Below are 24,735 nucleotides of genomic sequence, written 5' to 3' on the forward strand. Positions count from 1 at the left end.
TCAGAAAAATCGTCACGTTATGTCCGCCGTCACGAAATGTCCGCCTCTTTTTCGGAAAAATTGTCACACTATGTCCGCCGTCACGAAATGTCCGCCTCTTTTTCGGAAAAATCGTCACACTATGTCCGCTGCCACGAAATGTCCGCCTTTCTCCCAAAAAAATAGAAATATTAGGTCCGCCGCCAAGAAATGTCCGCCTTTTCTCCCTAAAAAAATCGTCATACTATTTCCGCCGCCACGAAGTGTCCGCCGATCATCCAAAATTGTAACGTTATGTCCGCCCCTACAAAATGTCCGTCCAAGATTGAAAATAGTGTTTTATTTTTTCTTTTCGGTGTTTAATATATGTATCTTTAACCAAACGTCTAATAATGTATGCCATCAGAAATATCGACCAAGAAAAATTAATAACAATGGTCTGTTCTTTGCTACAAATGATTTCATTGAACTACATTGTTTCGGTCAATTAATGGAGATATGTTTCATTTCTCTTGATTGTTTACGGTTTTGAGAATTTAATGGCATGGTGTCAGAAAAATTTAAGCCTTACCCTTTGTTTTGATGCCAGTTTTTAATTGTAATAACAAAGAAAACATTGTGAACGGCAGGAGGCGGTGGGTTATTTGATATTAAAGTTTAAAGTAGCCTTGGTGCTCTGCGGAGTTTAAACAATAAATTTAAAGTATTTTACATTGGCAGGGAATATTTATATATTTAGTGTTCAAAAGCTTAGCAAAATTGCAATATAGACTAGAGGTACTGTGAGCAATGAGCTCACTAAATGATACCCCCCGCCTCCCATATGAATATAATGGCAGTGTCCATGTTTTGCTCTGGAAAATCAAAAATAAACATCAGATCAAAAAGTAAAATAGGAAGTACACAATGGCAATATGTAATTAAAATCTGTTAAAGTTTCATTAAATGTCCTTCAGTGGTATGAGAGGAGGAGTTGCGGATAAGAGATGGGTACCCCAAAGCGTAACACACGGACAGACGGACGGAAATACCGATTTCTATGTACCCTCCCACTTTTCAAGCGGGAGTATGATAAAAATTGAAATTGAATAAATAATCGTGTCAATGTTGTATCTGACCGAATCCTGATTGACGAATTTTGAAGCGCAGAGAATATAAGGATTTTCGTTATATGTAAAATTTTAATTTCTCACAAATACGAAATTTATGCTGCAGCAGACAAGGATAAAGCATTTTTTTTATAGTGTGCCAAAATAAAGAGAAATGCAACTTTGCGGATCTGGATGGAATTGGGGGGGGGGTTCAAAACCCCCCTTAAGATATGTCTGAGAGAGAGAAAGAGATTCAAAATATTTGTTGTGCTTTAACCTAAGTACCGGTAATTGTCTCGTAAAGGCTACTTATTAAATTTATGTATGAAAAAATCGGTTGTTCAAATAAAATACGCGCCTGCAATATTGCGTGCACTGTTTTAATGTGTAGATTTTTATGATATATATTTTATTAATAACAGATCAAGTAATGTCAGTTTGTTGCCTCATAACATGAACATTGTGGTTTGCCGCTTGAGTCTAACTAAAGGGTTTTGTGTAGATATAACGAAATATGACGAGTTTAAACAGAAGTTCGAGCACCTAACACTTGTGCCGAAATGTCCGGGAATTATGAAAAAATAGGTTATGCTTGTGTATTATATACTTTATGTGTATTTTTATATAAGTTTACGTATTTCCTTTTCATTTACCGAGAAGTTCGGTAAAATAAAAGGGTAAATACGTTAAGTGCGACGTTTCTACGTCTGTATTCATTGGTATCTTTTCGAATAATTTAATGGCCCTTAAAAGGGCCGTTTATTGTCAACTCCTAGGAGCGACTCTTGATGGTCTTGCTTATTGAAAGCAAGAAGAGGACTGTTCCCGCCTCGTTGAAGTGGATCTCATCGGGAAGGTAATGTCTGGGAAATTTGACATCTATTCTGATGTAGGTTCGGCCAAGGATTTTCTTCATCTTATTGTTAACAGTTCTGCGCCTTGCATCAAACTCCTCACGCTGCAAAGGAAATCGAAATTTTCCTCTAGAAACAATCTCTGAGAAGAAAATCTCGGGTTGTCTGCAGCTGGGACTCAAGACTTTAATTTGGTCGAAAAGGCTCTTCAGACAGTCAATGACTGTTGACGCCTCGGCTCCACTGGAAATGTCGTTTCCCCCTAAGCACACTACAACGATGTCCGGGTTGTACCTCAACATCTTGGAGATGATATTTGGACAAGGTTGAGAAGCTGTCATCCCACCAACTCCAAACCACCCGACTTCAAATGGCATGACAAAGTCTGTAAAGCTTGAAGCTCGCTTCACGTAGGAGGAACCGAATACGGCGACTCTCATGGTGGCTATAAAATAAAATCACAAATTTCACAGTTATAACAAACTCGAGGCAAATTATGTAATTAAATAATGATTACCTTTTTTGTCATCTATGATTAAAAAGCAGTTATCAAATTTAAAAAATTGCTATTATATATGATCTTAAAAAATGAACTTTTTGAAGTTATACTAATTTTGCTTTGAAATCAATTACCGTGTCGATCATAAACGGCTAATTGGTTATTAATTATGCCTTAAACAACCTCAAACTTGAAGTACGCTGGGAGTTCAAAATAACTGTTAAACTATATCATCATTACTGCTACTCCTAATTTAAATTTTGTTCGTACATCAATAAGACGATTAACTCTCATTACCGCTTCATACACGAATTCGTAATCGATGACGCAGAAACTGAGTCCTATATCTATATATATAGATTAATCACAATGTTGTCAAAGAAAGTTGGAAATCTATTTAATTCAGTTTGTTATCGAAAAGTAAATACAATAGGACTTTCAAAAATTCCCGTGCGTGTAGATTTGAAAGACACAGCCCTCAGTAATGTGTCTTTAAGATAATAAAGTGTGGAGAAAACCTACCCAAATAACAATAAACCTGTTTTAAGTGATCAGGGAATACATCTCACATGCATGTCCATGTATAAGGTCATTGTAGCGATATATGTATTCTACGAAGAGGATACGAATAGGAATAATAATTTAACCCCCCCCCCAGCCCAATAAAAATGTTTTAAAAAACCGTAACGACAGCCACTACAAATGTATATCGTCTGATGAAACACGACGAATTATCATCACGTTGAGTTTCAAACAATACATAATAGATTGGATTTAATAAATGGTTTCAAACAAAGTTATCAATGTCTTGATTGTAGGGAATTCAGAGAGACAAATAGTTCGCTGTCTTGATAAATAGCTTGTCCCAATATCAATAATTATCAGTAATTACAGTACTTGCAAAACGTCCATAGTTTGAAATGAAACTGGATTTTTTTTTTCATGATTTAAACATATTAAAAGCATTCAGTGTACCTAAAAATAATACGAGCTCAGAGTTTTTGAAATCCGCCGGTCTTACCGGCAAAACCGGTAAATATTTCAAAAGTCCGGTAATTTTCCTCATATAATCGGTCCGAGGGACCGGTAAAATAAATTCGACCTTTCCGGAATTTTAACCTCCCGACTTTCGGTTTTTAAGTTTATCTGCGAGATCGTCAAAACGCTTGAATCTGAGTGTGTGGTAGAAACAAAAATCAAGCGTTTTTAAGACCAAAAAAATGGCGGCCACATGGCCTATGTTTTGTAAAAGAAAATCAGAAGAAAAAGAAGAGCCGAAATCGAAAAGAAAAACTGAGGAAAGAGTTAGAGAGTTCAAAAAGAAATGGCAAGAAGGGCGTGACTGGCTGGACTACAGCGAGGATGCTGGGATGACATGTTCGGCATGCAAAAGCGTTGGGAACACCGTCACGAAGGCAGGCAAGCACAGCTTTATTTCTGGCTCCAAAAATTTTCGCCTCTCTGCAGTGTCAGACCACGAAAAAAGTAAATATATTCGAGCAGTTGATATCTTAAAGTCACGCGAGGATGCAAAGAAAAAGTCAACAACCGCCCATAAATGTGTACTGTCATTAAACCAATCAATTAGAAAACACATTGAGATAAAATTCAGGAATATCCACGCCCTGATTAAAAAGAACAGACCCATTTCTGACTTTGTTTGGTTGAATGAACTGGATGAGGCCAAGGGGATAGTGCATGGGGTGACATATAATAACCAAAATGCAGCAACGGGGTTTCTGGAATGTATATCAGATTCAGAAAAAGATCACCTGAGCACTTTGATGGAGAAAGTCAAGTTTTTCTCCATAACTATGGATGGCTCCACGGACGATAGTACTACTGAACAGGAGACATTGTTTGTGAGATTTAGCATGATGGGGAAAATAACAACAAGGTTTCTTTGTATAGGAGAACCACGGTCGCAATATAGTGCACTCGATTTACTCAACTTTGTACAGAGGAAAATGGATGAGAACTGTTTACAGATGCAAATGCATAAACTAGTAGGTTTCGGCAGTGACGGTGCCTCAAACATGATGGGCCGTAAGAATGGACTCATATCCCTCATTCAAAGAGAACACTCTGAAGTCATTGGTGTTCATTGTTTGGCGCACAGGATGGAGCTAGCTTTCAAGGACGTCTTCAGAAACGACAAGAATTATGTTCAGTTGTCCACTCTCTTACTTGGATTATTCTACTTCTATAAAAACAGTGCGAAGCAGAAAAAGAACCTTAGGGAATGCATGAGGGTAACATTTTTTAATTTAAATAATAAAATGGTATAAAATTAAAATATTATTTAATTCTGAGATATATTATAATTCTGTTAAATTTACTGTATATTATACAGGTTTTGGACGTCAAGGGGACCATGCCACATCGAGTAGGGGGCAGCAGATGGCTTCCTCATCTCAAGAAGGCACTGGAAACACTCTTTCGGACTTACCCTGCATTCATCTCTCATCTTGACACGACTTCCCATCAGAATGCAAAAGCTGGGGGCATTGCAAAATTGTTGCACAGTTTGCCTATTATAGTCTATGCCTCAATTCTTAAGGTAACACATGTTTGCTATAATACTTTAAAGGCACCATGTACACACAGGTACTTGTACATGAAAAATCTTTTAATTTTTTTATCTTACTTTAAACAGGAATTTATCAATCCTTTGGCAAGGCTGTCATTGATACTGCAGAAAAGAGATATAACACTTGCAGATGCAAAAGATGCTATCTTATCAACAAAGGAAGTTCTTACACAGTTTGATGCAAGGTATTTTGAAATCTTGTTCATACAAATATTAGTTTTAAAAATTCTCTGAGCTCGTTCATGATTGTCATTAATTTTAAATTGGTTCAATTTATTCATAGCTCAAGTCAGCCAATTAGAGAGTTGGTAGAAACCAAGATGTATCATGGTTATGATCTGAAGGGTAGCGTGTTTGATGTCCAGAAAAAGGGGTCAGAGATGATGAAGGCCATAGTTAAACACATTGATCTTAGGTACAAAGATCTTAATGATGAAGTACTGGCTTCCACAGTGATTGGAAGTTTAAAGAATTGGCCTGTTGATAACCAACCAGGTAATAATAATATATCTTGTCATATTGTTAAATTAGAGTTGCTGTTTTCATTTCACATTTACTACACTACTGTTAACATTTTTTGATATTTTTTGTTGGTTTTGTTCTTCAATTAGGTTATTTCCTTTTATCATGAGAAGACTAACCACAGATTTGAAAGGTAATATATTTCTGGTGTTTGTTTTTATTTTATTTCAAACAGAATTCAATATTGAAAATATTTTTGTTGGAAAAAAATTAATACAACAATGATCACTTAACTAAAGATGTATTGCATTACATAAATAAATAAAAGTAAAATAAATATGCATTGTAGACTTTGGAGTCAAGGAAGTTGAATGTCTGGTAAAACACTTCAGAAAAATTTAGACCAAGCAGGGGTTGATGTGACAGACATCACTGGAGAATGGCAGATGTTAAAGTGTATGGTATACAAGAGGTAAATTTCTAAACTAAAGAAAATTTGACAATTAATTAATTAATTACAGTTATATTCTTGAACATGTTTACAAGTTTTCTAAAATGGTACTGTTCTTAGATTTTCAGCATTGCAAGGAACCCCCTGGATGGACATCCATACAAGACTTTCTGATTGTGGTGTGTCAAATGTGCTACATATTTTGGACCTGATCCACAGCCTTCCACCTACCAGTGTCCTAAACGAAACCGCCTTCAATCAGATGAAGTTGCTGAAGACTGACAGACGACATCGGCTTAATGAGAGACATTTGAATGATTGTATGCTCATTCGGCTAGAATCACCAACTATAAAGGATTTCAACCCAATGGCTGCAGTGGATAAATGGATGGTAATTAAATTTGTGTAAAATTTAAGCATTAGTTTTATTAAGAAATGTCTTCACTTTGCACTATAACTATTCTTTCTTAACTAGTTGACAGGTAAAGGTGTGAGAAGGAAAACAACATACACAAGAGGCAAAAAGAACAAACAGTGTGAAGAAACAGTGAACAGAGATAGTTTACCTTTGGCAGAAGAAACTGAAATTCAGACAGTTGTAGAAAGAGAAGTAGAGGGGAACATAAATTTGGATAAGGAGAGTGATGCAGAGAAGGAGAGTGATATAGAAGAGGAGAGTGATGTAGAAGAGGAGAGTGAGGAAGAAGAAAGTGACATTGAATATGAGCAAAGTGTGGAGGAGAATGAAATGCTATTAAAAGAAATAGTGAGAGAAATTGAAGTTGAAAGAGAATGAGACATGTATTCTCCTATGAAATATAACTTGAATTAAAACTGGAATGAAAGTAAAACAATGTCTTAGTTTTTTTTTAATTTGTAAACTTTAATTTCTCAAAATATGCTGATGGACCAGTGAATATTTGTGTGGACCAGTGAATTTCACTAAATCACTGGTCCACTTGACCAGTGAATTTTTTTTTATTTCAAAAACTCTGCGAGCTTCAATATTAAACAACTTTAAATTAATGTTCATAGCATTTTGTTTGGAAAGGGGAGAAGTGTCTCGCTGAAAACAAATGTAAATTTTTACTTCGTTATGCAAGACCAAAAACAGCACTGCTTATCCGTGTTTGATCCCGAGATCAAAACGAATGAATAAAAAATAATAATATTACACGCACATTTCTAGAATATTTCTGACAATTTAATTTTGTGGAGGCTTTCAAAGTGTCCTGCCCTGTTTTTAATCTAGATTTTTTAAAATTGTTGTGCATCGATCATATATTGTACCAAGTTTTTAAAAGTTAATACCAGTTAATATTGAATAAAAATCACGTGACTATTGTTAGTAGAGAAATATTGAAATAAGGGTTGTCGGCAGACTTATAGTATATTCTAGGAGAGTTCTGCCAGTAAAACTGTTGCCCAACTCTTGCCACGTGGAGGCATCTCCTGTTAAGAGTCTTTTTTTTTTTTTTTTTTGAAATAAATAAATATATTATACTCTATTTAAATAAATAAATAAATAAATAAATAAATAGATATTTTTTTCTGTAACATGTTAACCTAGATTTGCGCGAATGTGGCTCCAACTGGAAACCAGCTCATAAGGAGACAGGTCGTACCATATTTTCCCTAATGATGTGTTTGGCGCGAATGGTGGCTCCAACTGGAAGCCTTCAGAGAAAAAAGGCCATACCACCATATACTGACAGTGTTTGAAAATTAATAAATTAATAAGCACGATATTGAACGCGTATATACAAGGATATTTTTCACGTTTTATCCGTTACTTTTTAAATTTAAAATCGACAATATAATACCATCCGGCGATTGCTGTTGCCAGTATCTCGATGTAACCATTAATCCACCGGGAAGAAATCGGTCGCAATATATTCCGTAATTCCATCGGTAATTCCATCATTACTCCACTACCCGAACCCGACACACGGCCCAACTGACGAACAGACCAGTTGTGCCTTACGCCCTCTGCGAATACTGACCTACCTTCCAATAAAAACATGACATTTTCATTTAAGTATACTTTAGGACACAATTTATGAAGGGTGCCTAGCAAATGCTTGAAGTGTGTTGAAACCCTTATTAAAGTCAAAAACATGTTAAAATTTTTGTATATTACAAAGGATAAAATATGACGCTGAATGAAGTAAGGTAAATCAGTGAATTGCTTTTGGTTTACATTTTCTGTTTCCGGAAAAATTTGCTTACGAGCCCTGACATAATCACTTGGTGTAAACTTTTTAGGGGGTCGCGCGTTAGACCTTAATCGGACAGGTGATAATACTGGTGGCTGTTGTCTAAATTTGAATCGTTTATCCTATCTGTAATTGGAGATAAAGAAGGTGGAGATAAATAAAATGATGAGTTAAGACTTGGGGGAAATAATTTTCTCTGTGGAGCTCAGATTGTTTGTGTCGGAGATTGCTGTTGGGGAAAAGCGTTGCAAAGTCGGCGTTTCCAATGTTGGCGGAACAAAATCGATGTGGTCATTTGCAGTCTGAAATAATTCGTTGTCAGGAATTTGAAGCCGAAGGTTTTATGTTTACATTGACCGGAGGAGATAACGAACTGTCGTTGGTGGATATATGTATGGAGAATCGAATCACTAGAATAATCTGTTAGTTGAGGTTCAAGTTGAACTTCCTGTAACGAATAGTGAGAAAAATCATTACTGTGAACATTGTTATTATCTGTGTTGTTTTGTTACAGTTGAGATCCCTGTTTGGAATACACACTGTATTAACATTATGAAAATTAACTTCATTAATACAAATATCCGCCTGCGTGCCCGGTATCGGTTCTAACCTTATAAAATGAAACTCGAACTCATGGCCTAAATAAATATGTAAAAGATTTTCCCTATTTTGACGATCAAAAGGCAAAATGTATCTTAAGTCTAACTGGGAGCTCGACACAATACCTACTGCGATATTAAATATTCGCGATGGCCGTGATGCAGATGTGGTCGCCCCATTCGGTACCCAGTATGCCCTCTAAATAGGTATCCCAGTCTAAATTAGGTACAAAGTGTGAAAAGCGGTCGCCTGCCGGTGTTTCAGGGTTCTCCATAGCCAAATTACCACGATATCTCTAATATCTTGCTGATTAAGGCCGATTTGTAAATAATTAGAGAGCGATTGTGCAACTGAATGAAAGAGACAGCTACCGTCTTTAGGAATATCCCCAACGGGAATTAAATTTCGTTCAAGCGCATTTTTACGAACCAAATAAGTCATGGGCTGTATCGGTTCTCGAGAGGCTCGGTCCTTTAAGTTGGTTTACATAAATGCATATAAAAAATTATCAGAAAAAGAAATCCGATATATGCGGGAAATTATGGGAAGGCAGTGAACAGGGAACTTTGCTTTCGCGGCAACAAAATTTATTTAATTTGTGTACACAGTTATGGATTATTTTGATACATTTGGTCACATTAATTGGTTATCTCGCACATAGGTCATATGAAACATAGACGTTTTTGAATACATTGAGTTCTTCGGAACGTAAAAATATATGTTTCAGTAGTATTTTTCCGTAATATACAATGGTTATTTATGAAGATTTTATGACGCAGTGCGTAAGTTATTTTTCTTTAACCAATTTCCATAAAGCATCGAAAAATCGGCTAATTTAAAACAACTTGCTATCAGAACACTTGTGAATTATTTAAACATGATACACTAAAGAGTATTTATAAACAAAAATAGTTATTATAGATGTAATTCAAAGTCTATTTTCATTTAAACAATAAAATGCTTTCTTTGTTTGTTATTACTGGAATTAACGGAAGCAGTTGTTGCAGAAAAAAATACATAATTACGCGGGTTATGTATTTTTTTCTGCAATAGCTGCGACCGTTAATTCCAGTAATAACAAACAAAGAAGGACAATTTATTGCTTACATTTATACCTGTTTAAATAATCATTTAAAGTAGGATTTAAAAGATTAATTATTGTATTAATGATGCGAACGTCTTTATACATTTCATTGGTGGAACAGTCACTACTCAAGAAATCTGTACAGGCGACATGCCTACTGTAGTTCATGCAGTGATTAACGCAATGGGTTTTCTTAAGAAATAAAGGAGAAATTATTCAGTGGATGTAAATATATCTCGGTAAACAACATCTAAATATCAGAAAAGAGAATACAGTGGTGGTTTCAGTTGGCAGGTATAAGTTAACGGAATTTTTCATAAATTAAACAAACAAGCATTTATTTTACAAAACGTTATTGAAGTTGTGATTATCATTAAAACAAGTTTATCTTTTAAAAAAGATAGGTGAACTAGCGCCGTAACAATTTTTAAACACAGGAAGGATCCGTGATCAAATGATTTATTCTGCTAAATTCTTTAATTTTTATCGAGGCTGGAAAGTGATAAACTAAAGTTATAATTGTTTTGTGAATAGTATTTTATGGACACATACGGGGTGTTGACCTATTGGAATTTTCGCGCAACGGAACATTTATGACCTTTACTAGAGAGGAGGAGACTGTACATAATATTGAGAAGATGCCGATTGAGGCATTGTATGAGCTGGTTTAAGTATAGAATTTCTTTGCAATATAGGGGAGTTAAAAGGAATAAAGAAAATAACTCAAAATGTATGTTATATAAAGAAATCCAGAGAGTTCCGAATGTGAAGATGTGAAGTAGCGTGGTCCTTTTTGGTCATCTTTGCCAAGAAATGTTAGGTTAAAAGCCAAACACATCAGATTTTTTTAGTATATGTAAATAATGGATTTATTCGTTACTTTTTCGTGTAAATTCGTTTTTCTGTAATTTGTAAAGTTGGCTGAATTGACCAATCAGAAATTAGAGTCTATCATTGGTTGTGCTAAGACGTAAAAAAAACTCCCTTGACTTTGTTTAGAACAATCATATAATGACTCAGGCTTTTCCGTCAGGAAAAAAAAACACGGAAAAATTGAGCTACAACGTGATACAACGAAATTGTTGTCGTATGGTCTATCTATAGTAGTTTTCACAGTTTCCCAGAATGCACGACCGTGAAGCAGAGCATGCGTATTCAAGGAATTTGGACTAACGTTGTCGAGAGCGCTTGCAACAAAATGTGCAAATCCTTTATGTTTATTTCCGATCTCAATTTAATTGAATTCATAGTTATAGAATGGTATCGAACCCGATGGTAAAAGAAAATCAAGGAGATTATCAAAAGTGGGCTGTGAATAATGTAAAGCAATTCTGAATATGTTCTATTTCCAATACTGGAACCCTCCAAAATAGAGGCGCGTTTAGTCGTCTGAATGGGACAACAGGACGTAGGGTAGAGCACAAAACATGCCGATTCCAATCTAATTAAGGTATTCATTGTAATAATGAAGGGAATTTGACCAATTTTTAAGTAATTTTAAACCAGCTAAAACGTTAGAAAACGATAAAAGTGACCTTGACCTTATAGATTTTTATACTTATTGAAAAAACTTTATCATTGGTTTACTTTCAAATTAAACACTTGTTTTCCAGTGAGAATACCCTATTTTTGGTACAAATTAATCAAAGTTGCATTTAAGAAAAGTTTAATCTTTGCTATGTTGCCATACAGGGGCATCAGTGTTTCACAAACACATCTTGATTTCATACTTTAATTAAAAGGGTGTTTATGCATACTTCCACTAAGAGATTTCAGATATGAAGTCTTTATCTTTCTTGGCGAATGTTAAAGTCTGCGGACAATGAAACAAACAAACAAACAGACAGACAGGACAAAAACAATATATTCTCGGATCTATCGATCCGGGCGCATAAAAACATCCAGTTGTAACAGAATATGTCTTGTTTTTTTTAAACATTACCGTAAATGATGCGGTATCTTTCATCCGATATTGGTCTAATCGTCCCATCGATTGGTGCTCCTAAGGTCCTCCACCAAAGGGAAATGATGCTGATTATTAAAAGAAGCCTAAAACAGCAAAAATAGGACATAACTAAAAAATAATAAAAGGCAAATGATCTACATACTTAATAGACTCTCACTCGTTGAAAACAAGTAAGAAAGAATTCTCGAAATCGGGTATTAAATCAAGTATAGCCAACGAAAGGATATAAATATTTCAGTACCAGTGATAATTTTCAAGTAGTAGAACACAAACAGATAGCAAAAGGTCCTTGTAACTCATATGACCCACTAAAATGTTGTAGGTTAGATGTAAAAATGTCATCCCTCGAAATGCCTTGTTGACATCGAAATAACAGATGACATTTCCGCCGTAATCTAGCTAATCTGCAACAAATTAATTTTTCTAGCATCACTGGACTGCACAGGTCCATTATTAACACCCAAAAGGTTTTGTAAACCAAACATGGCTGTTATGATTTTCAACTCTTGAAGAATTGAAGCTGTGTAGCAAAGTAAAAGATGACGCACGACGACGAACACAAACAGATAGCAAAAGGTCCTTGTAACTCATATGACCCACTAAAATGTTGTAGGTTAGCGAGGATAACGTAAAAATGTCATCCCTCGAAATGCCTTGTTGACATCGACTTTGCCTTGGTCAACGGTAGTTTTCTCGAGATGACATTTCCGCCGTAATAACCTAGCTAATCTGCAACAAATTAATTTTTCTAGCATCACTGGACTGCACGGGTCCATCATTAACACCCAAAAGGTTTTGTAAACCAAACATGGCTGTTATGATTTTCAACTCTTGCAGAATTGAAGCTGTGTAGCAAAGTAAAAGATGACGCACGACGACGAACACAAACAGATAGCAAAAGGTCCTTGTAACTCATATGACCCACTAAAATGTTGTAGGTTAGCGATGATAACGTAAAAATGTCATCCCTCGAAATGCCTTGTTGACATCGACTTTGCCTTGGTCAACGGTAGTTTTCTCGAGATGACATTTCCGCCGTAATAACCTAGCTAATCTGCAACAAATTAATTTTTCTAGCATCACTGGACTGCACAGGTCCATTATTAACACCCAAAAGGTTTTGTAAACCAAACATGGCTGTTATGATTTTCAACTCTTGCAGAATTGAAGCTGTGTAGCAAAGTAAAAGATGACGCACGACGACGAACACAAACAGATAGCAAAAGGTCCTTGTAACTCATATGACCCACTAAAATGTTGTAGGTTAGCGAGGATAACGTAAAAATGTCATCCCTCGAAATGCCTTGTTGACATCGACTTTGCCTTGGTCAACGGTAGTTTTCTCGAGATGACATTTCCGCCGTAATAACCTAGCTAGTCTGCAACAAATTAATTTTTCTAGCATCACTGGAATACACTGGTCCATTATTTACATCCAAAAGGTTTTGTAAACCAAACATGGCTGTAAAAATTTAACAAAACCTATTGATGATAGATATAAGAGAATACTCACCAAGATTAGATTATCAAACCACCATTTTTTTATACAAATTTTACAAATACTGCTTAGTGGGGCATTAACATTTTCTTTACATTATAAAAATATCACTCTTATAATACTGGAAATTGAAATAATTAATGCAAAGTAAAATTCAAACAATTATAGCATGTCTTACGTGGCAAAATTGGACAAAAAACTCTTCTACTTAACAAAGGACAAGAGCCATCTTATGCATAAAATGGCCCTGTAGTTGTATCAATTAATTAAATATCCTCCTCCTTCTCATTTCTTACATCAAAATAAAGCTGCTTTCATTTTCTAATAAAATAACGTTTTGGGAATCCAGATATTGAAAAACAGGTTTGAAAAATTGCAATGTTCTTGAAATTTGCAGAAAACGTGTTTTTGACTACCTTAAGCACAGAATTATAATATGAGCACAGCCCACGACGATCCAATGTTTTTTGATCTTCAGAAACAGAACTTCATTACGTACTTGCATATTTTGGATCAGATGTTGTGCTCTATATGACTTCTTCGGAAAGAAATAATCATACATGGCACGCTCGTCTTTATTTTCTTTAGTCTCCGTAATCGCGGAAACAGCGTCAAAAGTCGAATTCAACCATGAAATGCTATGTGCTAAGTATTCCCAAAAATGTTCACAGATATGCTTGTAATTGTTTTGTATTCTTAGTCTCAGAGTTCTTCATTATATCATTTAAATTTTTCTCACCTACAACTTGCTAAAGCGAAAGTGAAAACGAGGCAGCTCGTGCGAGTCATTATTCGCTTTCAGCGGTCGTTATTAAAAAATAATACTTCGTATTGACCCATCATTGACCCATCAGATTACCAAATTTCACAAAGTTATATAATATAAAGGTTTATTAAAAAAAATTAATAATCATGGATTGGGTATGGTACTTGTTATCAAAAAAGTTCATATCCCAATCAAGTTCATATTTTTCTTTTACAATTGTTATTACTCGTCATTTTGACGCTTTATTATTAAGGGCGCGCTTAATTTGTCTACACCTTACTACACGTGGTGTAGACGATTTACACCTGATAATCAAGTGAAATTGGGTGTAGTGTAGCAAATTCAACATGCACGTCAACATTTCAACCATCTGAGGGATCCTATTTGCAGACGATTTTTTAATAAAATATTTGTTGTGATTGTGAACATTTCTTAAGATCCATTTAAAACAAAACAAAATTATGACAAGAGGCCCAGGGGCCACATCGCTCACCTGAACAAATCGGCTAGGAAGAAGCACAAATCAGATCAGAACTGAAACGTTCACTGAAGGGAGGGGGCTTGAATTTTAATACTTCTTGAGATTGCCTTCATATTAATACAGCATATGACATTGCCCCACCCTACCCTTAGGAGTTATGATTTGAACAAATTTAATTCTACACTACCCAAAAATGCTTCATATAAATACTTGTATTACTAATCATGACTGCTATTCTTGAGAAGATTGTTATATATATATTTTAATGTTTTATACCCCATTGTGGCCCACCCTCCATTTGAACAAACTAGAATCTACACTAGGATGATTCCACATAAATATCACTAATCATGGCTTTGAAGTACTTGAGAAGACGATTTTAAAAGATTTCCCTATCTAGTCCAATGTAGAACTTTGATCAGCCATGTTGACACCCCCTTCCAACCCCAAAGGGTCATGATTTGAACAAACTTAAATATACACTACCTGAGAAGGATTTCACATAAGTTTCATCTTTCCTGGCCCAGTGGTTCTTGAGAAGATTTTTAAAGATTTTCCCTATATTCCTATGTAAAAATTTGATCGGCCACTGTGGCCCCACCCTACCCCCAGGGGCCATGATTTGAACAAATTTGAATCTACACTACATGAGGATGCTTCCAAATGTAAATAATCTTCCTGTGGTTCCTGAGAAGTGAATTTTTTATATGTAAAACTTTAAAAATAATTTGGCCATATTATCCCCGGGGTCATGATTTGAACAAAGTGTGAAACACTACATGAGAGAGCTTCCACATGAGTTTTATCTTTGGAGTATCAAAGATTTTTGAAAAATGCCATTAATTTTTCACTTATACACAATTATCTCCCCTTGGAAAATATTCCCTCATTCACAATGAACAAACTCTGAATTTTTAACCTAAGAATACTTTGTGGCAAGTTTGGTTGAAATTGGTCCAGTGGTTCTTGAGAAAAAGATGAAAATGTGAAAAGTTTACGCCGACAACAACGCCGACGACGACAGACAACGGACAAATTTTGATCAGAAAAGCTCAAGTCAGGTGAGCTAAAAAGGCAAAGATTTTTTAAAAATTAAAGTTATTTTTTGTTTAATAATTTTCTTTAGTGTATGTGATGAAATATTCTAAATAAGACTAGGATTCCGATAAAACTTTATCGGTCTCTTTGTTTTCCCCTACCTTCAATCTCCAGATTTTTCTGATTTTGGGCAAAGTTATATATAGAGCGAGAGAAGGAAAACTTTTAAAAAGGTGTTTAGCAGATTTTTAGATTTTTCTTGAACTACTATCAAAAGTGTTTTTGCCCCCGATTTTATTTTTTAAACAAACAATGCTACGTGCCTGGCTAATTGTATAGCTTGATAAAAATGTATTAATACAGTTCCCTTTAAAATCGCTTATTATTTTAAAAAAAATTGCAAACCATTTCCTTCTTTTAAAATTTTTAAATGCAGTGTGTAAAATGATCACTATTTTGTTGGATTATCGTAATGCGTAGTCCGCGGAAATTATGCTAGTGTAGAAGAGTTCCGATTTTAAGGGGAGATAACTTTTAAAATTTTTTAAAAATGGGGAATATCTTCAAAAACACAAAAACACTGATATTTTACTAAATAAGCAGTTTTCAAACAAATCTTCGCATTTCCTTCCTTTTGGAAATTTTTAAGTTTTACCTTTAAAATTCTGAAGTTGTCACATTGATGTCATAACATAGAACTTTTATTAAAGAACAAATTTTAACTGCCTATTTCATTTGAATTAACCGTGTTTCCAGAGTTTTTTATTTGTAAAATGTTGATTCACTGATATAGTATTAAAACTTTGAAGTAAATTTTGAATAATGAATAATTATGTGCTCATGTAACCAAGTAATAAAAAAGTACATAGAGAGAGAGAGAGAGGGGGAGGGGGGGGGTTTCCATATAAGGAGAGAGACTCATGAAACCCCGTGTAACTGACAAACATGTATATTGTGACAAAATGTATCTAATAATATTAAATTCACATATTAATAATTATTAATAATTTTTCATTTACAACTTTTTTCATATCCAATTGTCCAACCCATTTACAATTGTTCTCTGTACTTGTTAAGTGTGAAACCCTCGTGCATCATCTCAGTGTCAATCAAATTCGCATGAAAGTTGATTTGAAACATTCTTATGGTCAATTATATTAAGTGTGTAACACACTCAACTGACATCTAGCGAAATTCATCTTCCTGGTTTCACCACAACGCTTATTAAAAACTTACGTGTATTTTGTAAATTATCCTTTTTAAGACATAAATACGATGTATCCCGTAGATTATACATGTAAGATTTTAAGAAAAAATTACAATAACGTACCATAAAATTGCAAATTTCTGATGAAGTTTTTGCCAGCTAACAAGAAAGTAGCAATGGGGGCACCCCCACTTTTTTTTCCTTTTTTTTTCTTTGCTTGTCAACTTTTCTAGGTAAGAAAAAAATTCATAAGTCCCCCCCATTTTTTTTGACAACCCCAATTTTTTAGCTTATGCTACGTGCCTGGCTAAAAGGGGAGGGGCTAACAGACCCTTTAAAATCGCTTATTATCTAAAAAAAATTGCAAACCATTTCCTTCTTTTAAAATGTTTAAATGCAGTGTGTAAGATGATCACTATTTTGTTGGATTATCCAAATTTAATGCGTAGTTTTTATTAGTGTAGAAGAGTTCCGATTTTGAGGGGAGATAACTCACTTTTTAAAAAAAGGGGGGAATAGGGGAATTCAAAAACACAAAACACAGGGATATTTTACTAAATAAGCAGTTTTCAAACAAATCTTCGCATGCATTATTCCTTTTGGACTACAAAATTGTTTTAATAAAATATCAAATATTTCACATTCGATGTGCCGCCTATTAATACAATACTGCCTAGTTGGACTGCCTCTTAATATTTTCAGTACCAGCCATAATACGCAACACAAAACACATGCCTTGTTTTCTTTTATTGAGGAGGAGAGTTTCGTTGCCACGTGGGACAGATATTTACATATTGGATGCATCATTGATATACTGGTTCAACATCACTTCATGATTGCCAGGATGCACTCTTCAACTCGAGAATAACCGAATAAATGTAAAGGCATGTAAATGTAAAGGCATCATTTTTTTTTAAAACAAAGAAATCGTTACAAAAAAGAACATATCATTGGATATGAGAAGAGAGAGAGGATGAGGGAAGAGATTGGACCTCTAATTAATACAGCACACATGCATCTTATAATTGCACGTCGGCTTTCTAAACGACATATTGATTCTTTTTCTTATTATAACTTTTTAAAAACACTTATTTTTTAGAAAATGTATGTATAATAATTTTAAAAAGGTTAGTTTTTATAAAGACGTTTCTTTCGTTTACAAGAACCCTATAATTGAAAGCAGATTGATAAAATCATCAAATGAATTACTGCTTAACATCTATATCTTTCTATAACATTTGATAAATTCTAAAAGCCATAAATATCGTCCATTTATTCATGCACGTTTGTATACAGAAACAACCTGTCCCACCTCCACGCTGAAAATACTTTTTGCGCCTCTATCACAGGAGAGTTACAATCTTGAAACTCGCGTATTGGTCAAATTTCCTATATTCACACAAGTTTTATAAATGTATTATGCATATTTTGTCATTTGTACAAGTTTGTACAAAGTTAGGATCATGGTAAACAAAAGCTTTGAAATGAATGACCGTTTTTATAATTTACTATAGAAAATAACAAATGTCGGCCCACCCCTGCCAAAAAATTAATTTCAAGGAGATACAATCTTCTATGGTTTTGTTCTTTGTATATTCGTAAATTTCAGCGGTAGAATTTGTTGAATCGTACGGTTTAGTTATCAATAAATGATTTGGGATGAAAATTTTTGCTTTATTTGATTGTTTATTTTTTCACATTTTTTTCATAAATGCACTCCCACGTGAATTTCTGATGTTTTTATTACCGAAAAGCACTACCTGAAAAATGTTGGATAGCATTTCTTGAAAAATGTTGAGATGAAAACTTAAAATTGTTGGAAGTGAAACCAAAAAATTCGTATGAAAAGTTGAAAATTTAAAACATTCCGGATATGCAATAAAATGTCACAATTCATCTTCATTACCCTTTAATTAATCTTATTTTATATGCATGTGAGTTTTTTTCTTTATCTTTTTAAAAATATTTTAAAAATGAAAATCATTATCATAAAATGTAATCATTCGCTGAGTGATTTTCGAATCTGAATTTTAGTATGATCATGTATTCAAAGGTGGAGGCGGGGGGTCCTATACTTTGCACACATGTTATGCCTCTCATTTATGCTATTGTATCATAATTATATTTATTATATTTATTATTTCCCTTACAATTTTGACGACTAATCTATATAATGCACCTCATGAACCACTGGTCTGATGTTGGTGTGACAGTGAGTGAAATAAATGAACTTGAAATTGACTACGGGCACCTGTGCTTCTTCAGCGAGATATGCCTTAGATGTGCCCTAGCAAAACAACTCAAATAACCGTTTATTGTTGTTTTATTTAATTAAAGAAGAAAAAAATATTTATATCGTAAATGCACAAATTATAATATAAACCATTAATCGGAATGTTATATAGCCAACTGTACATAATGAGAATTTCGGCAATGTAAAATAAAATTTTCAGAATAAAAAAATACTGCGCTTTGATCAAGAATACAATTTTTTGTATATGAAATGAAATAAACATTAAGGGATGGTATTTTATGTCTTGTTTTTTTACGGAGTTTAATCGGGTTAATTGAAAATAAATACGTATGGATTGAGTATGGTACTCATAATCACAGCCAAGCCCCATATCCCATTTTTCTTTTATGATTGATATACATCGGGATCGTTTTACTCGTCATTTGAACGCTTTATTTTTGACGTTAAATTTGACGTCACGTCAAACGTTCAATTGAAATCGCAAGAGTTATCTCCCCCAGTGTGTTGTACGTCTTTAAAAAAACACTCTTTGATACTCTACTCCTTAAACACCTACATGTAATTGTTCATACCTATTTCCGTGTGACTGTCAAAAGCCGCATATTGGTAGCTCCGTAAACACATAATTAACCTTTTTAAAATTTGTGACTTTTTGAAAGTGAACGCTTTGGAAATCACAACAGGATGCTGCAATTTTAACAGGAGAGTTAACAAAGGGCAGTAACCTCTCCAAGTAAAAGTTACAATCTTTTGAGTAGCCTACTGCAGATAGATTTTTTTTATTTATAGGTTATTTAATTAGTGCATTATTTTAAAATTAAAGAAAAAAGATTTATCTTCCAAAGGATTTGAGAAAAGCTTTATGTTAATGTTGACTTCAATATAAATAGGGATCTGAATTATATAGGGATCGATGGGCTTGTTTTACTAACATACTCTAAAGTACTCTATCGTACTAGCGTACTCTATTTAGTAGGAACCGGTGATAAGTAAAGACGAGATCGCCCGTGGGTTTCCGACGATGTGGTACATGTAATGTCTTGTCTCTGAAAAACAATTCTTTTGTGTTAACAACTGATTTTAAGTATATAATGCGTGATCATGCCATTAATATATGTGAATTATAGGCCTAAATGAAATCATGCGCGGATCTAGAGGGGGGGGGGGGGGGGGGGGGGGGTCAGGACCCCCCCCCCCCCGTCGAATTTACCAGGTAAAGAAATGTATATACTAACACAAGAAAATAGTGACCATGGACCCCCCCCCCCCCCCCTGATAAACGCGAATATGTGGTGAAATGGGTATGATGAGTGAAAGATTGGAGACAATAGAAGTCACCACTACCCCCCCCCCCCTTACGAAATAGGTTTTTGAAGTTTGGGCGAGTTTCCCCCCCCCCCCCTTTTTTTTTTTGCTTGTCGAGAAATTTCTGGGATTGGGTTTTTATTTTTGACTGAGGTGGAACCCCCCCCCCCCCGGAAAAAATTTCTGGATCCGCGCCTGGAAATCATGCAAAGGACAACAGTTATGTGTAATGTGTCCCTACTATTTCAAACGGGAACATTGACTCAAAACAAATGTATACATGACTGTATGTTATTCTTGATATATTAAGCTCAAATAATTAAAACAGTACTACATGTTACCCAGAGAAGGACTAATAGCACAGCTGTACATTGGAATGTAAAGATTTGATCTCTTTTTAGTATTTCTTGTTACTATATGTATCGAGAATAGGTCTACATGCAAAAAGACAGAGACTTGAAGAAAAATAAACAAGCGTATAAAAAATCCAAATATAGTCTTTGAAAGGGCGAAAAATTAAAACTATAATATTAAGTGTGGCACGCACCAGAATGATTCGATACCTCGAATGTAAATTATCAGCACGTATTTCAACTGTTGTTCTATTTATTTATATTCTTTTTGGTGAATTTCAACTCAAGGGCAGTGATGCCCATTATTTCTATTCAAAGGTACATTCTATTTCCGCCATAGAAGAGTTACATACACTTCTTAGAGCCCTATCATAGGTGTCGGAAGATTTCAAAGCGAGGGTTGATTCAGGGGGGGGGGGAGGGGGTTAAACCATGCTCTTTTGTGAAAATTTGGAAAATAAACAAATCTATTTATCTTATAGTATCATCTAAATACAATACACATGCCTCTGAAATGTCGTATTTTTATTTATAATCGATAAAATAAGGGTTCTCACTATCTTACATGTCTTTAAGTTCCTTTAAGTTTTAACTGGAGCGGCAGGTACATTTAAAATTTGAACTGAGTTTGGCATGTTTTATACCATGCTGTCCTAGTCAGTCGACCAAACGCGGCTCTATATTCTGAAAAGTTCACTAATGGAAATACAACGTAATCTCAATCTCATACTCCCCGTTGAGGCCTCATCTACAGAGAGACAAACGATCTCTGGCGGAAGTTTGATCTCAATCTATCACAAAAATATCATAATTTTTTCAAGGGGCAGACCTATCCTGAAGGACTTCTAGGCCAAAATTCATAGAAAATCAACCCTTTACGGAACAAGATAAGATGTTTCAACCAATTTTGGAGGTTTATTGTAAAGTTGTAAATACTTGATTTAACGTTACTTGTAAAATACAAACTAGTGTGGGAAAAATCTGTCATTGCGGTAAAAAAAAATTTAAGATTCGTTTCAAATGTTACTTTTTCCATGAAATTGTTTTCTCATGCTGGTCAATTCTTTTGTTTTAGTGAATATATAGAACTAAATTATATGAACATTGGCTGGCTTCTTCTGATTAACTTCTAAATCTGAAGATTTCATCGTTAAGTTATCCAGCATTGTATTCTCAATCTGTCTTACACATTCACGATACTTTATTTTATAAACTTTATAATTTTAAAAATCCAATCTTGCAATCGTATTTAAATTCATAGTTTATAGCTACATGTACATATTCCGTCATCCTGGCATGTAGTTTCTGAACATATAACTGTGAATGTGTGTACTTTTGATGTTGTGTAATTTGTTTTCCGGACACTTTTTGTCGCACTCTAGAGATAGTCAAACATGTAAAATAGGAATTGAAATTTGAGGCTTAGCCCTCGTGCGTTTTTGTTAGTTTAGCCATTCCTTTCTTTCATTTTTCTCCCGAGGCTTATGTATTGTACCTTTCGTCTTTTATCAAATAAAATAATTGGGTAAAAAATAATACTCTCATAATATTACTGATATTATAAGAGGAATTGAAGACTAACATTTATGTAGTTGTCTGGTTTCCTACAACGGGGTAAGTATCTTGATACCGTACTCTGGGCAGTGTAGGTTTTGTATTTATACAATTATACCTTTATTAAAAATATAAGTATTCAAAATAAAAAAAAATCAAAATAGTCATTGTTTATTAGCAAGTTTAAGTAGATACAAGGGTTCGTTTTACCTATTCCCACTTTCTGAAAATCAGGTAGGAAAAAGTAACATTTTATGTGGGAATAGGTGGAATTTTTAAGTAAACCAAATGATTTAACTGCTGTATCAACAGTTGATCAATGAACAACTGAAAGGAAAAATAGATTTTTGAAATTCTAAATCAGACTTTTTACTAATATTTAAAAGTAACATTGGAAATTTTTATTGAATTACTGATGTATGATTTTTCCCGATAATTTATTTATTATATTTTCTAAAATTCAGCCATTTTAAATAAATGCATTTTTAAAACAAATCTTCCCATTTTACGTTTACACTTAAAGATACAAAAGGGGTTTGTAACCCTTTATTTTCAAATAATTAAATTTATTATAGCATTTTTTTGTATATGTATTGCATATATTGATTAAAATAAATAATTTTTTCTCAAACTATTTATTTTCTGTCTTCAAATGTATAAAATACATGTAAATCCAAGGTGAGATGTAATTACTGTAATAAAAACAGGAATAGGTGGAATTGAGATTTTTAAAAAGTGGGAATAGGTAGGAGGCACCGATGGAAGACATCGCACTGATTGCGGGGCATGTCAAAATTACATCAAACGCAACCGAGATACCCCCTTTCAGGTAGAGACAGGATGTGTACTATACATTTAATGACACCTGTGATTCTAAAACAATGAAGCCCTTTTCAACAGACACCTGGGATTCACACCTTTTGTTTTATAGCATGGGAAAAATTTTAACTTCAATACAATGAGATTGCATTCAATTCCTGAGTTTCAGGAATTTTGAAAGGTTCTCTCTCCATGTATTTAAAAAAAAAAAAAATAGATTACTGATTCTATTCATAAACAATTAAACATGTCCGAACTGCTTATTCTATTCTTTCATTCTTGAAGCAAATAGTTACAATTTTGAACCATCATGAAAACAATATTTAAAAAAAAAAAAACACCCCCCTAACTATAAAGATGCTAAAAACAAGATTTTGCGTGTATTGTATAAACCGACAGATGCATTTAATTTTATGAGAAAAATTAACTTAATTAACTAAGTTATTTATAAAATTAGAAACTGAAATATTTCGCTTCGAAAAAAAATTCAATTTTAACCAATTTGCATTTTATTTTTATATTTAAATGATAATATTATGTAGTATATGTACATTATCCCTAACAAATCAATACACATTGGTTAAAATTGAAAAAAAAAAAAAGTACTTCAAGAAATGATAATTAGTTAAAATAAACATGAAGAATGATAAATAGATAACGTTGCTGGATTTGAGAACATTCTGCTTGAAAATATATCTGGAAGGACTTTATCTTATAAACAATGAGAGGATGGTAATAGAAAATTAATATAAATACATCATCAGTCTGTTTTAATTATTTTACAACATAATTATACTTACCCGATAGTCTTCATTTTTCTTATCAACCTGTCACGTGGCGCAGCAGGGGTCAAAGTAAAAACAGATACCTACCTGCGGCCAGGTGAGACCCCGCAACGCGTTCCCCATTGGATGAAGTAAACACGTGATCATTTTTAAAAGTTAGAAAGGGACATATTCTGTATTGGTTTGTCCAAATTTAAAAAGATTAAAATAAATTTGATTTAAAGTTTATTAAAAAGTTATATGTACACATTTATATATTTATATATATAGTTAAAAAGTCTCAGTTTTGTAAAAGAAAGGGCGTACTTTAATTTCGTGAAGGCGGACATTACGAGACGATATTTACAATCCGAAATATTGAAGGACATTTAACGGCGGACACTGTGTGATCAGTGACGAGTTTACCGAGAAAAGACGGACTTTTCTTTGCGGCGGACATAATCTGACGATTTTTTCATTTCGGAAGAAAGGCGACTTTTCTTGTCGGCGGACAATATTGCGTTTTGTTTTAGAAGGTATTTTGTAGCGGGGGACATAATATTACGATTTGTTTGGAAGAAAGGCGGACATTTTGTAGCGGCGGACATAGTGTGACGATTTTCTTGAAAAAGAGGCGGACATTTCGTGACGGCGGACATAGTGTGACGATTTTTCTGAAAAAGAGGCGGACATTTCGTGACGGCGGACATAACGTGACGATTTTTCTGAAAAAGAGGCGGACATTTCGTGACGGCGGACATAACGTGACGGCGGACAAAACGATTTATTCATTAAATAAAATGATATTCTTTCACAGTGTGACAAATACCAGAAGTGCGAGAAAACCCCAGATTTTCTTTTCCATTACAAGGAATGATGTAAAAAAAATATTCCTTGGCCTGTT

General features: G+C 34.2%; 2 protein-coding genes and 1 pseudogene across 2 annotated transcripts; 2 read left to right on the top strand and 1 right to left on the bottom strand.

The window, feature by feature from the left end:
- Window positions 1-3,643: 3,643 nt before the first annotated feature.
- On the top strand, window positions 3,644-5,644 carry LOC134280142 (zinc finger protein 862-like). Its single transcript, XM_062762573.1, has 5 exons — window positions 3,644-4,675; window positions 4,777-4,983; window positions 5,080-5,198; window positions 5,297-5,508; window positions 5,625-5,644. Exons 1-5 carry the CDS (start codon window positions 3,644-3,646, stop codon window positions 5,642-5,644), a joined length of 1,590 nt encoding a protein of 529 aa, XP_062618557.1.
- Window positions 5,645-5,846: 202 nt separating this feature from the next.
- On the top strand, window positions 5,847-6,722 carry LOC134280153 (uncharacterized). Its single transcript, XM_062762584.1, has 3 exons — window positions 5,847-5,947; window positions 6,047-6,317; window positions 6,402-6,722. The coding sequence occupies exons 1-3, from the start codon at window positions 5,847-5,849 to the stop codon at window positions 6,720-6,722; spliced, it is 693 nt and encodes a 230-aa protein (XP_062618568.1).
- A 901-nt stretch (window positions 6,723-7,623) lies between these two features.
- Window positions 7,624-14,289, bottom strand: LOC134280162 (uncharacterized; annotated as a pseudogene).
- Between the last annotated feature and the right edge of the window lie 10,446 nt (window positions 14,290-24,735).

The sequence above is a fragment of the Saccostrea cucullata genome, unplaced genomic scaffold (genome assembly GCF_032062105.1).
Source record: "Saccostrea cucullata isolate Sc308-1 unplaced genomic scaffold, CSIRO_AGI_Scuc_v1 ctg936, whole genome shotgun sequence".
Taxonomy (NCBI): domain Eukaryota; kingdom Metazoa; phylum Mollusca; class Bivalvia; order Ostreida; family Ostreidae; genus Saccostrea; species Saccostrea cuccullata.

Excerpts from the sequence above, each read along its gene's own strand:
- LOC134280153 (XM_062762584.1), top strand. The coding sequence starts at position 5,847 with ATGTCTGGTAAAACACTTCAGAAAAATTTAGACCAAGCAGGGGTTGAT. Across the intron at positions 5,948-6,046 it reads AAGTGTATGGTATACAAGAG|ATTTTCAGCATTGCAAGGAA; the intron begins GTAAATTTCTAA and ends TACTGTTCTTAG. Across the intron at positions 6,318-6,401 it reads CTGCAGTGGATAAATGGATG|TTGACAGGTAAAGGTGTGAG; the intron begins GTAATTAAATTT and ends TTTCTTAACTAG.
- LOC134280142 (XM_062762573.1), top strand. The coding sequence starts at position 3,644 with ATGGCGGCCACATGGCCTATGTTTTGTAAAAGAAAATCAGAAGAAAAA. Across the intron at positions 4,676-4,776 it reads ACCTTAGGGAATGCATGAGG|GTTTTGGACGTCAAGGGGAC; the intron begins GTAACATTTTTT and ends TATATTATACAG. Across the intron at positions 5,199-5,296 it reads CTTACACAGTTTGATGCAAG|CTCAAGTCAGCCAATTAGAG; the intron begins GTATTTTGAAAT and ends ATTTATTCATAG.